Source organism: Labrus mixtus, chromosome 7 (genome assembly GCF_963584025.1).
Source record: "Labrus mixtus chromosome 7, fLabMix1.1, whole genome shotgun sequence".
Lineage (NCBI taxonomy): Eukaryota > Metazoa > Chordata > Actinopteri > Labriformes > Labridae > Labrus > Labrus mixtus.
In genome coordinates, this window is record NC_083618.1 from 20,995,453 (window position 1) to 21,008,990 (window position 13,538).

Consider the following 13,538-nt stretch of genomic DNA (forward strand, 5'->3'; position numbering starts at 1 on the left):
TCAAAAAAAAAAAAAAAATCTGAAATAACCTTGAACACAATCCAGGAGATGAACAAAGAGCAACTCGTTTTTTCCACCCAAAGAGGATTAGTATACACAAACGTTCTTTCTGTCGTGCTCACTTTCCTGCGCTTGTGCATTCAGAGAGGATTCAGAACAGAGAAGAAAACAACTGGATTTTGGGATATCAGCCCGACTATCGGCATATCTGCAAAGTGGCAGGGCCTCGAGGGAACACGGCTCGTTATTTCAAACGTAGTACGCCAGAAGTTTCCTGCTGTGTTTCTCACTTTTATGGAACTTTTTCTTTGGAGCAACACAATGATATTCAAGAAAAGCAAACATCCATAGGACACACTGACACTGCTGTCAATCAAAAACAACACTGACATTTGATTGTGGGTACTTAAAAGTGTTTTTAAAGAAGAAATAAACATCTCAGTGTATCATGACCACAATTGAGGAAGTGATGTGATTACTTTGACAAACAGGAAACACTTATTTATTGATAATAATCGTATAAAGTAACACTTGTCAGACTAAACGCTGCAGTGAATCCTCAAACTACAGCTCCTTTGATCACTGGTGAAAAATGAATGACGTCACCCATCTGTTCCTGCAGGGGGCTCCGGAGGCTCATCGGCAGCAGCCGCCATGTTGGAAAACCTGTCTTAGCCTAACTTTCAGTCAAACTAACGACAGGCTGAGAGCTGGAGCTGAGGCGGGCTTTAAGCCTCCTGACAAACAGCTACACGGCACCTGTCTGCCAACCAGGTCAGCTGCGCGCTAATCAGACAAATATCATTTTGTACCAGGCTGTAAGCATGTTTATTTCTGCTGTAAAAAACGTCTTTTTTGACTGTGGTGTGTGTGTCTGACTTCCGGGGCTCTTGGAGCAGAGCCTCGACAAATTTCAAGGATTTTGCACTTCCGGATCGGCTTCATTTTTGAGCACCGGAAGTTTCCGCTTGTTCTGTACCAAGGTGCCCCTTAGTTTGTATTTAAAGCTAACATGTAGCCTTGGAATCAAGGTAGCATTAAGTCTCTGTTCCAAGGTGTACTTTGGCAGCTGTTTCAAAGTACACTCAAGTGTCTTTTTAAAAGTATTTAGCGTCTGTTTCAGGGTAACGTCTCTCAAAGTATTCCTTTGCATCTGCTTGAAACTACACTCCAGCCTCAGGCGTATGTTACCCTTAAGCGACTGTTTCAGGGTACCCTAAGCGCCACTTACAAGGGGAACTGTCTACCCAGTTGAACGCTAAAAACAACTACAAAGTTTAAAAAACAAACATGTTTTTACCTTTTCTTTCACATGTGATCAAACCAGCCTGACCCCCCCCCCCTCCCCCGAGCTGCCACCCAAAGCAGACTTCATCTTACTAGGTCATCATTTTATACCTGCTGGATGGCACGTGCTCCACCAGTGGATGGGCTCCCATTGGTTTGTTTGTTAAAAAATAAAGGTGTCTTTGTGCTTCTGTAAGGGAAGCCAAGGTGTGAAGGGAAAGGGATTGTACAGGATTAATAGTGCCTAACTTTTCAGTTGTTTAAGTACAAACACAAAGACCTACAAAGTAAGTAGCCTAATTTGTCCCACACAGAGAGTAGATGCAGATATAAGACACCTGCAGGCGTCAGGTTGGAAACTTAAAAGTTAAATTGTGAAACGACAGAAGGATCATTGTAATAGATTTCTGCTTAAGATCAATAAACAGGTAGTATTCATGAATCTTGCTTTAAGTCTGCTTCCATTATCCACTTCCTTTTATGATAAGGTAAGGCGTCCATGAAGGAGGTCTAATATCATTTTTATTCCTTAATCAGTTTTAAAAAAATATTATACACATTCAAATTAATGGCAGAGTACTGTGTGGAAGTACATCAAAAGACTGGGACATAAAAAAAGGAGAAGAAGAAGAAGAAGAAGAAGCTGTGCAGCGGTGCAGGGCTCCTTTACATCTCTCATTTCTGAGCCACCTTCAAATAACAGCAGCACTGCTGACGGAGCCGAAATCCAAAAGCAATTTTCCCTCATGGAAATGGTTCTCTATTGATCCTCATCCTGAATTAATTGGATTCATGTCATGTCTGTGTAGAAATCAAATCATGGCGGGAGAATATGTGCGCCTGAGCCAAGTGTGTATTGTGTCAAGTATGTGTGTGAATGGAGCGTGTGCACATTAACGCCTCCATACATATGTGTGTCTGGACACTTTAACAGTAGAAATCAATGAACCGTAAGATGACCACAGGCCTGCAATAAGGTGTTCATGCCACCTCTGATCAAGGTCAGGAGACGCAGCGAGCAGCGCTGGTACACTGGTTTATGTTGCCAATGTCATCACGGCCGGGCTCCACGGTTCTGTTTACGCAACTGTGGAGGTCCAATTGGTTTTCCAAGAGATCTGTCTGCCATGTGAACACTATAATACACTGCAGGAATGAGCCTGAATCCCAAGGCAAGCTTAGGTTTAATCTTTCTGGTCTGAAATTGAACTCTTGATCTACAATATAAGGTGCATCACGTTGCTGTCAATATAATTTAGTTCTGTACCTTCAGAGACATCCCTTGAGCCGCTGCTTCCCTTGAGGATTTCTTTGCTGTGCTCTCCTGAATCAGCCGACGTGTCCGCAGGAAGTGCCGGGAGCTCTTCTCCTCCCGCGCGAGGAGCTGAGGTAGCGGGCTCGGCTGCTCCTTCTGCCGTCGCTGAGGCCCTGGAAGGTACCCAAATGTTAGCACAGTAAAAAAAAAAAACTAACAGTGAGTGCTGCGTGGCTCATTAAGAGTTAATTTCAGAGGGAGGAAAAGGGAGGGGGGGGGGGGGGGGTCGAAATAGTTCTTCGCTATCTGAGCATGCAAACAAACACTCCCTAAAGTCAGACAGAACACATACTGCAGCTGTCAAGTTATTGTGGTGTTTCTGAGGGAACTTATCTGGAGGCAGGAGCACTGTTTATTTTGAATGTGGGCAGCTGTGCATATTCATATGTGACTAGAAGGCTGTGTTTTCTCTCCCTTTTGTTTGCCTTTTAATTCAAAAGTAAGCAGAGGTATGTTCAAAATAATGAACGGATCTTAACGGGGGGAGCATTGCATTTAAAGAGACACACACACCAAAACGGAGCGTTCTGAGAGAGCTGGTTTATACAGGGTCACAAACCTCCTCTGGTGCTTGATTCATGTTATATTTTGACCAAAGCACAGCACAGATGTTTCTTTTAGACCACAGGGGGACTGTTTGAAAAGGTGGGAAAGGGGGATAATATGTCCTCTTTAAGTCATGAAACTTCTCAGTCCACCCACATGAGGCCTTTTAAAAAAGAAAACAGTGAAAATATTGAGAATTACAGAGGGGCTCATTAATTACCTGCAACAACAATTTCTTCCACTTTCTCAGAACAAGTCTTTTTACCGACAACTCCAGCTGAGTTTTACTGATCTACTTATTCATGATAACTTTTACAAGGCCGTATGTGTAAGTGCATCCAAAAAAAAATTCACACCTACTGCTCGTTATATGAGCTACCTAACCTGCCCCTGAGCACTGTCAAATCATAATCTGTCATGCCCGGGGCTTACCATAATCACTGCTGGCTTTTTGAATGAAAACACGCTCTGAACAAGCTATTAAAACCAGGCTCTGACATCACAGGGGAAAATCTTGTTGACACAGCTATCACATGGCCTGTGTTGATGCTGCCAGTGAGGGATTGTCCTCCCCCACATGACTGATAATATGACAGCTTCCAGCATGTAGGAGAGCCCCCAACCACACTCATTAAATCCGTCCCTCTGCTAAAGACCTCGGCTAATGTTTGTAATGCCAGCAGCAGACACTGGGAGTGACGGGCAACCTGCAGACAAATAAGGACAGGAACACAGTGTGCACAAAATGCTATAAATGGAAACTTTTTTGGAGGCAGCCTTGCAGACTCTGACTCTGCATTAACGTGGTAATAGAAGTACACTATCTGTATTCAGTCATAATCTTTCCTTGTAAGGCGCAGCAGCAGGCGAGTCAGACAGAAAGACTAGGATCAACAAATAACAGTTGGAAGTTTGCAGCATCTGTTTACACAAAAAAACAGAAGACAGATAGGTAAGATGCACGACATGGAGAATAATTTAGATAGTGTCTATCACAACAACACCACAGGGCCTGCAGGGATTGTTAAGTTCTGCAGTGTTTTGAAAGCAGAGTCAAACAGTCTCGGACTCAAATCTTGATTGAACAAAAAACTAGTCCCATGATGTTAAAGGTACTGTCAAGTTTCCTCTACTGGGCTGATTCCCAACTTGAAAGCATTGATTCCTCTAAATGACTGGACTCCACTCAAAACATCACCTTTTACTTCCTTTTATTCTGAGGTTTATTTTAGGTTTAGGTTTCAGTTTAGGTGAAAAACCTTTGAAATACGAGAAAAGACAACAGAAAGAATACTTGTTTACGTGCTTAATGCAAGCTACATCACAGCTTTAACATTCAAACCTAAACACACAAATGAATTTATGTACTTTTTCCTCATTCATTAAATGAAATTAATATTCAACTGCTGCAAACACTTTTTATAAACCTGAAGAGGCAAGCTGTCAAAGCCTAAACCAACAAACAAAGTTAACGCGGCTGTAATCCCCGTCATCAAACAGTCTTTTAATGTTTTTAAAGTTCAGCATCTTACCGGCTGCCTCTCTGGATTTCTAGATTTCTGGATCGTCTTTTCTTTTTAGTTTCAGCGAGTTCCCTGCTGGTTTGCCTCTCCTCTCTGATGCTGTGTGCGTGTGTGTGTGTGTGTGTGTCTCTGTCTCAATGACCCAGGTGCACTCGCACTGTGACCATGAAGATTGAATCCTTCCGGGTTTCGTTTGCTTTTGTGTTTGTATGTATTACTTCATCTGTTTATTTACTAATCTAAGCAAACAATAAAAATAACTTTACCAGCAGAATGTGTTTTATAAATCTAACTCTACATGCTGATGTCAATGATCAGTTATGTTTGACTTTTTATGCTGCATGTCTGTACATGTCTATGTTACTTTTTCTACTTCTTTCAAATCCTCTACTTGCACTTATCATTTATCCCTAAATACATTTTTTTTTAATTCAAACTATCTACTTTGACTCGATAGTTACTACTAGAGTTGTCACGATACCAGAACTTTGTAATTTTGTACGATATATACTAATAAAAATAATACAAATCAAGGGATATCGATTAGGGCTGGGAATCTTTGGGTTTGGGTGATTCGATTCAGAATCTATTTTCGATTCAGAACGATTCTGGATTCATGATTCAAAGTCTATTTATGAATGAGTACATACTTCAGAATCTGCTCCAGTCATCTGTGAGACTGGCTGAATTTCTTGCTGCTCCATTTGTTATTCTGTTATTCCCCCAAAAAACAAAAAACAAAAAACGATTTTTGGAAGTTATGACTCTATTTAAAATCTCAGAAGATAAGAATCTTGATTTTTATATAAATCAATCCCCCCCACTAACACACACACACACACACACACACACACACACACACACAAACACACGCACACACACACACCTCTAATGTTGATGTCACATCACCAAAGAAAGACCTCCTCTGCAAAACTGGTAGATGTTGTAATTTTTGATTTCCAGCTTGTATTATTGAAAGAATCCCTGAACACAGACTATAATTAGACATATTAGACATACTTTCTCATAGTAATAAAGGGCAAAGTAAATAAGATCTTCCTAAAAATAATGTAGCCTATATCTAAAATAAAACATTTCCTCTGAATTGTCTTTGTCATGATTTGGTTTTGTATTTGAGTTCCCCTGTTTTATCCCAGTGTTGCGTGTTTCCCTTGTGTGTTAATGTTCCCTAGTGTTGCTGGTTTTTCCCTTGTGTGTTTCCTAGTTTTGTCTTCAGTGTTTTCTGTTTTATTTTGTCATGTATGATCCTCGTGTATCTCTGTGTTCTAGTGTGTTTTGTTTCATTCTTAAGTTCTGTGTGTCTTTAGTTGTTTCATGATTTAGTTTGTAGTTGTCCTCAGTGTTTCTTGTATTCCTGCCTCTGTGTGTTTGCCCTCATTGTCTTCACCTGTTATTAGTCTCACCTGTGTTTGATTACCCCATGTCTATTTAGTCTCTGTGTTTCTTCCCTTCTGTGTCAGTTCATTGTATGTTGTTTGTCGGTGCGTCTGTTATGTCAGTGTACTGGTGGCTCCCTGTTTTTGATCCCTGTGTTTTTGTTGAAGAAAGTTTTTGTTAAAATAAATAGTTTAGTTAATTTTGCACTTGGGTCCACACCTCCTTGTTTTCCAACCGTTCGTGACAGTCTTTAATAATCCAGAAAAGTAAATCCTATTTTCTCACTCCCACAAGTTAGGAGTTACAAAAAGAAAACTTTTTGGAGCCAGGTTGGGGAAAAGATCTGCAGCAACAAGCAAAAGCATAATGCAAGCAACCAGCTTAAAAACATTTGCATCATAGCAATTATCTTAGAAAGTACTGTGTCTACAAGAGAGGAAAAGTTATATTTTCAGAGTCAACATCTGGTTCAAGGTTTCCTCTTCTTAACTCGCTTTTCTTGGAGAAATGACCTTACTGAATAGCCCCAAGTTTAAATACTGCACTATAATCATTTAACCCAACAAGATCAAATCCAGGCCTTTCAGATTCAACCTCTGAAGTCGGTCTCGAAAAATTACTGCTGATGCCTCTTTCCACTTCGGCTTCCTTGGAGGCTTAGCTTTTTTCTTTTCCGCACGCTCATTAAAAGTTATTTTTATGTTTGAACTTTAAGGTGATGCTCCCACCAATTTAAATATTTTGTTTCCTAGTATATGAGAGTGAGCGTCCCTACCTGATGACTCCACACGGGGGCGCTTATTACATGAATGAGGGTAACATGAACAGAAGTTAATTGGAGATGGTCAGAAAGCTGACGTGGGTCATAACGTTGGACAGCTGCTATAGGAATAGAAAGGATGGAAAGTTAAAAGAGGGGAAACTGACAGACAATGACAGTAAATGAATAAACCATGATATCGTTATGGTGCAGGTATCTTAGCGTTTCATGAGTTACCCTGCAATTCCCCACCCTGATATAAAGTCCCTGAAGAGAAGGGCTGTCATTTTTTATTCAAAGATCCAACATTCAATCGAACCTCTGGGAGAAAGTTCACGTTGCAACTTTAATGACACTCTCAAATTCAAGATGTACAGTCAGCGCACCAGGCCGTCTGAAGTGGTTTACAATGTGCTCTCAGCGTAACTTGACCATTGCGTGCACTCTTGACCTCAGTAAATTAGGCTGTAAACTTGTGGTAAGAGGGCGACTGGTCTCTCTGCAGACCGCGGCCCGATGGTTTGGTGGCGAGACACCGGGTCGCTACACCCGCAAACATCTGTGTACCAGGAATGTCTGTGCGCTCTGAACGGGTGTTCTCGTGAGCAGGTATTCGGCCTATTGTGACTAATAAGAGAGCTGCACTCAATCCTGATCAAGATGATACATTTATAAGACAAGATGGTCCTTTTGGATTGTCAACAGGCTGTTGGTTTTAGGCCCAGTGGCGGCAACGGGGGGAGTGGTGTTAGTCATATTTAAGTGCGCTTGAAGTGGATTTTCTTGAAAAAGTGACAGCAGTATTCTACAACTCCTGTGGGGGGCGGGACTTAGTTCATAAAATGTACATCTTCTAATTATTTTCCATGCACATCCCTATAATCGTAATACTAATCCTGGCCGACATAAACACAACTTAACAAGTGCAAGTATACATGTTGCTCTGTTTGTGTTTATGCCATATTTCCCCTCTTTTCTAAATGACCACAGCTAATCTAAAAGCAATAGCAACATGTTACATCACATTAACTGATTGCTGTTTGGTTGTGCAGCGGTGTCAAACTGCAAAAGAGAAGAATAGCTCCGCTGCTGTATTCTCCGTGATGCTGGATCATTCGTCTCAATCTGAAGAACAAAAATGATCTCAACCCACATGACAGCCGAATAAAGAGCTATTTGTCAACACATTACTTTCGATAAACTGATCTCTCGTCGTTAAAACTGCCTTTGTGGGAAGAGAGCAGAGCCGTGAACAATGGCGATATGCGGGGCTCGTCTGCCTGACTGCACGCACTCGTGTCAGCCGTGAGCGATTTTGAGCACTGCAGCTATTGATCTAGGCATATCTTTGCACACCCCTTCACAACTTATCTGTGCCTTTAAGCCTCAGTGAGTCATATAGCTCAAGGAGAGAAGCAGGAATAATTTTTCAATGCAAATGACACAGCCCGGGGGCGAAGAACAGCCTAAAGCCGAAGCTGCCTGAATGCAAATCTCACACGTCCATCTGTTCTCATTCCCTTCAGCTACTGTGCCAGGGCACTTCTACCTGCCAGAGCTCGACTTGTTTTGCCCTCTGGTTTCTCTTGAGCATCTTTATATCCGCACCAGCATTGTGCCAACCATACTGATGGAGCTCCGTTGGTCCTCGGGGTCATGAATCTCCTCCATAAACAACTAACCCGCTCCTCGCTGCTATGAATGCGGCCCCGCTGCCCAAAGTTCGTCTGTACATTCAGAGACTCCAATTAGCGGCACAAAGACTATTTGGTTCAGGCCCTCTTGTTAGAGTCTGTACATTTAATGCTTTACAGTATCACCTTTTCTTATTCTCTCCCAGCACATCCAGCTGAGGTGAGTACAAGGTGAGGGGTCTCCAAAACAAGCCGGCGTGCAATAAAAAAAAAAAAGTGTTCTGTAAGCTAAATTAGATGAGTTGTTCCCAAAGTACAAAAAAAAGAGTTCTGCAAAGCTGCAAAAAGTATGAAAAGGTGAACTGAAACTTCACATTCAGAGGATGGTGCGTGACGTCCTCTAAGGTCAGCGCTGTGTGTGCAAAAAAAGAGACACATTCAAACCGTGTCGGCATGGCAACCATTGTGTTTGTCTTATTCCGTTGCTGCATGGGGCTTTGTGTGTCGCATTTAATGAAAACTATCTTTCAAGTTGTACAAAATGGACGACAAGAAGTGAATGCTGCTGGCATTAAACACTGCTGTGGTGTGCGCATAGAAAACTCTCAGGAGATTGAGTCTAATAGCTGTAACGAGCTTACGTTCCTGTCATTCTAGCGTTAAGAAAAAGTCATATTTTCTGCAATAACAATCTCAAAGTAATGCGTATATAATATCACTGCTGACAGATCTGGTCAATGTGCTGACAGTCTTAACTCCTCGATGGTGGAAAGTGCTGCTGATAGTTCTTCTTTAAAAGGCAGACTATTGACTGAACTGAAGTGGAAATGTGTACTCAGCAGAAATCTCCCAGCAGGAGAAATTGCCAAGACCTCACTGCGGCTCGATTGCACACAAACATGGAACATGAACACACACACACACACACAAATCAGTGCACAAATGCAGCCCGCTCTTTTCAGCACAGGAAAGTCCACTGCCAGTCGAGGTCTCTGAGCACACTTCCCACAGTACAATAGATGCCCAGGTGGGGGGGCGTCTTTAAAAGCAGAGTCTATTTAGAGAGGGATTGTGTTCACATTTGGACCAGAAAAATTAATGGAGGGCTGCAGGTACTGACAGTTCAATAGCATGTACTGCTGTACGACTTTTGTATAATTTATTAATTAAAGTTTTAGTCTCTTATTGCAGAATATGCAAATAAATAAAAGAGCCCGAGAAGGTCAAGTCCCAATGAGCTAAAAGAACTTTAAAGACTTTTAGGGCATGTTTTTGCCCGTGCAGCATCCACAACCTCAGTTTCAGAGCGCTCCACACTGGCGCAAACTGTTGCTAGGTTACAAGAGTTGACTTCTGCATAGCACTGTAGAGACCGTTAGGCAGGCCCGGTTCTACCAGGGTGCACAAGGATGCATTGCACCCTCATTTTAAATTTTTGCACCCTCAGTTTAAGCACGTGGAAAAAAAATAAAATCCAAAAGTAATCAAGGCTATCAAATGACAACAGAGACTCAGAATGTGACCTGTCAGTTCACCGGGGACCACATGCTGGACCCATAAAACCTACGCTATTTTTCCTTTCTGTTGCCGGTCACGGTAGCTACCTTAATTTACTACAATATGTGAGGAAGGAAAGCAATAAATCCCTTTAATCAAAAGACTAAATTCTGTTCTTTTTAATTTCTTTGTACACCATTAATCAGATTCACAATCAGTCAGTTTCTCTGAGACTTCAGAGTCAAGCTGTAGCAAACTTAAACTCAGTCACTATCACTCATGACTTCCAGACCTCTGTTGACTGAAGTGCTTGCTCTTGGTCTTGTCTCGGTCTCTGAGCACTCTGGTCACGGTTAGTGTGGTCTTGACTACAACACTGTAGCTTACTGTGCGTATTTCCTACCAAAGTGTTACATCCATCCATATGAAGAAACATTTCCAAGAAGTAGCATCATTCAACAAAAACACATGATGATCCCATATTGAGATCTAGTAATTGCCCAGCTTTTATCTGGAAGAAGTTGACCTTTGATATTTAGCTTTGAAATGACTTCATATTGTGTCTCAACACTGCAACACTGACTCTATAATAATATTATACATTATATCAATATAAAAGTAACAGTCTGTGGGTCATTCATTCATGAAAATGGATCTTTCAGTGTATCAGGTGGTTCAAGCTGTTGAAGGAACACAGATGCTAATAAATCTCCCCTGTATGAAGATGTCAAAGCTCAACACTTAGCTAGAAACCATGTTTCAGTGTTCGTTCTATTTGGTTTGATACTGACTGATGAGATTCTGATTACCTAAGGCATTTCATGAGAAGGCTGTCAAAAGAGAGCTTTGTTCAAACTCACAGACAGCGAGCTAAAGCATCCTTTGTAAAAAAAAAAACTCTATCTGAGGCGTCTGTCAGCTCCAGGGCTGCTGCTCTGTAGGTGACTTTGACTGTCGACCTCCCTGTGGAGGGGGGGCAGGCGAGAAAACAGTCGCCTTTAGAGGAATCAATAAGCTATCACATTATCCTTTACTGTGCGGAGGAGGCCTTGAAGCAAAACTGTCTTCTTGATTATATGAAAGATGCCGTCTGACTGCACCAGGGCTGCCGTCATTTTATTAATACACCTACTCAGCCAGGAGTAGTGTTCAGACTCCAACTCTATACACATCAACCGTCATCAAGCCACATTTTTTCAGCTCGCTTTTAATGTTTCCATCAGTGTTTTCAGCTGTTGTCTTTGTTAAACTCCACAAGGTTTAAGATGTCACTTCAGTGCCTGTGAATACTCTCTGTTTCCGTCTTTCATCCTAATACAAGAGATCAAACAAATGCGTAACCATGACAATGTACTTTTTACTACCTTTCTTATTATTGCTCCTTGATCCAGGCACACAGTTTGACATCAGCGTTAGTTCCACCTGTGGCGCTAAGTGGCTAACTATTAGCTCCCTGCTGCGCTTATTGGATGATTTACCTTTTAATCAAAGAAAACATGTTTAATGTCGAGATGCTTCACAATGTAATCGTGGAATTTACGATTTTAAAGGCTGTGGCTCAGTTTGTCAATCAATCAATCATTATTTGTATAGCGTCAATTCATAGGTGTTATCTCAGAGCGCTTAACAAAAGAACATATAGTGGGATATTATGCAGGAAGGATTTCTCCTTTTGTGTTCCTCGCGTTCCTGTTGTCCACACTTCCTAGCGGCTGAGGCAGAGCAAGGCAGGCAACTGCTTGGGGCCCAGACCAGCAGGGGGCCCCTGAGGGCTCACAAACTTTAAACCACAGCAGCGGCCCAAAAATGACAGTAGAAAACCTCCCTAAGGGGGCCCCATTTAAAAGCATTCACTCTTGGTGCCTTGCAAAGCGTTGCATGCATTGTTGGTGTGAAAACCAAAATGTGCCAATGAAAGTCAACCAAGAATAATAAAGAGGAATTATCCATCTATAGGAGAGAAAAAATAAACGGTAAAATACTGTAGGGGAAGGGGTGTAAGCTTCGGGAACAATTTCAGACATTATGGTGATAAATGCAGTCTGATGGTGGAGGCTGGGCATCAGGGACGTCAGGTGATAGTAGTGCTTGAGGTTGTAAAGTTGGTAGAGGAAGTCGTCTCTCAACCGGAAGGTCGGGGGCAGGATCAACTCCCCAACTCCTCAGGTCCAATGTGTTCTTGGGCTAGACACTTAACCTTTTGCTCCCGCTGCTTCGTATAGCAGCGGGAATATGAATATGGATGTTCATATTTCTAACAAGCTCCAAGAGCAGAAACGTAGTAAAACTAGAATAAATATTGGAGATGCTGGGGGGGAGACAGCGCTCTCTAATGTTTTGAATTTGGACTGCAGTACCAATTTTAAACGCTAGGTGTCAGAGCCACATATTGCTGCTTTAAACTAACACATGAGAGGATAAAGTTTTTGGGGCAACCAGTGGAGTTTCCCTCTGCAGGCTAAAAGAAAGTTTGCAGGTTTAAGACACCTCTATTGTCTTCACACAGAGGCGATTTACAACTCTAACATTCAGTCTATGTTATGCACACTCACACAGGAGTTTTCAGTCATTCTGGCTGATGTGAAAGCTGCTAAGGTCGAAGGTCAAACGAATTTGTGTACTGCAAGGAATTTAAAATGTGTGTTTGGTCCCACTGTCACTCCTTAGCTAAGATTAAAGTTAGGATGCGATCACTCTCAGAGAGTTGAGAAGAGAGCTGATCAACTAAAATCAAAGAAAATACCCTCAGTGGGTGATTCATTTTAATTTGTGCCACCATCCATAAAGCTCCAATGAAGATGAATGAAATGCCATTTGTGCTCTAAGAAGCACTCAAACAAGGACATTTAAAAAACGTAACAGAGGCAGATGTCCCAGTTGATTAACCACAAACGCACATTTCACAGTTAGCAGTTTACATTTGGATTATTTCCTCTGTTAAAAATAGTCAAAGGCGGGCATTTTGTAATTGTCACAGCAGGGGAAAGCACGAGCGCAACTCATAAAAGTTGTTGTTGTGACTGCACTCATTTAGGTGTCCTGTTTTATATTCTCTCTTTTGTTTTAACGCCGCCTCACTGTTATGGCTTCGAGGGGCCGTTAACGAAAATCAAGGCATCAATTTTCTTAGTTACACCTGTCTTTCTTTGCGGCAATAAAAAAAAGTTAAAATGCTCGCAGTATAAAAAGATCTATTGCGTCTGTGAGGAGACGGGGCTGATCATTCTTCTTAAAATGTCACTACCCAGCGCTCCGAGCATAAAAATATGTTGCTTATTTTTTTCACCTCGATGGAGTTGCAGAGGCAGGATAAATCTTCCAGACAGTAATCTTAATTTTAACGCAGAGAAAATCAACAGTTTCTTTACCTTCAGATTCATATGGGATAACGTGTTTGTTGTTATTGGATGAGCTGACTTTTTTAAAATTGAATTCATCCAAACACAGCATAAAAGAGTGAGCTTATATGCTTATGGGCTAATCATATTACACTGTATGCATCATCATGAATAAGGCAACGCTTTGATTTCCCTGCAGACTGCATCAGAAGCATCACTGTATACTTAACATTCACTTTT

The 13,538-nt window shown here is 41.6% G+C and overlaps 2 protein-coding genes across 4 annotated transcripts in view; one reads left to right on the forward strand and one right to left on the reverse strand.

The window, feature by feature from the left end:
* Window positions 1-13,538, forward strand: part of atrip (ATR interacting protein) — a 486,763-nt gene that overhangs the window by 185,612 nt on the left and 287,613 nt on the right. The gene's annotated exons all lie outside the window — the stretch shown is intronic.
* Window positions 1-13,538, reverse strand: part of arhgef10la (Rho guanine nucleotide exchange factor (GEF) 10-like a) — a 144,482-nt gene that overhangs the window by 115,015 nt on the left and 15,929 nt on the right. For all 3 annotated transcript variants that reach the window (XM_061041226.1, XM_061041224.1, XM_061041225.1), the window contains exon 4: window positions 2,555-2,715. In XM_061041226.1, coding sequence (XP_060897209.1) covers window positions 2,555-2,715 — 161 coding nt within the window. The remainder of the gene's footprint in view (window positions 1-2,554; window positions 2,716-13,538) is intronic.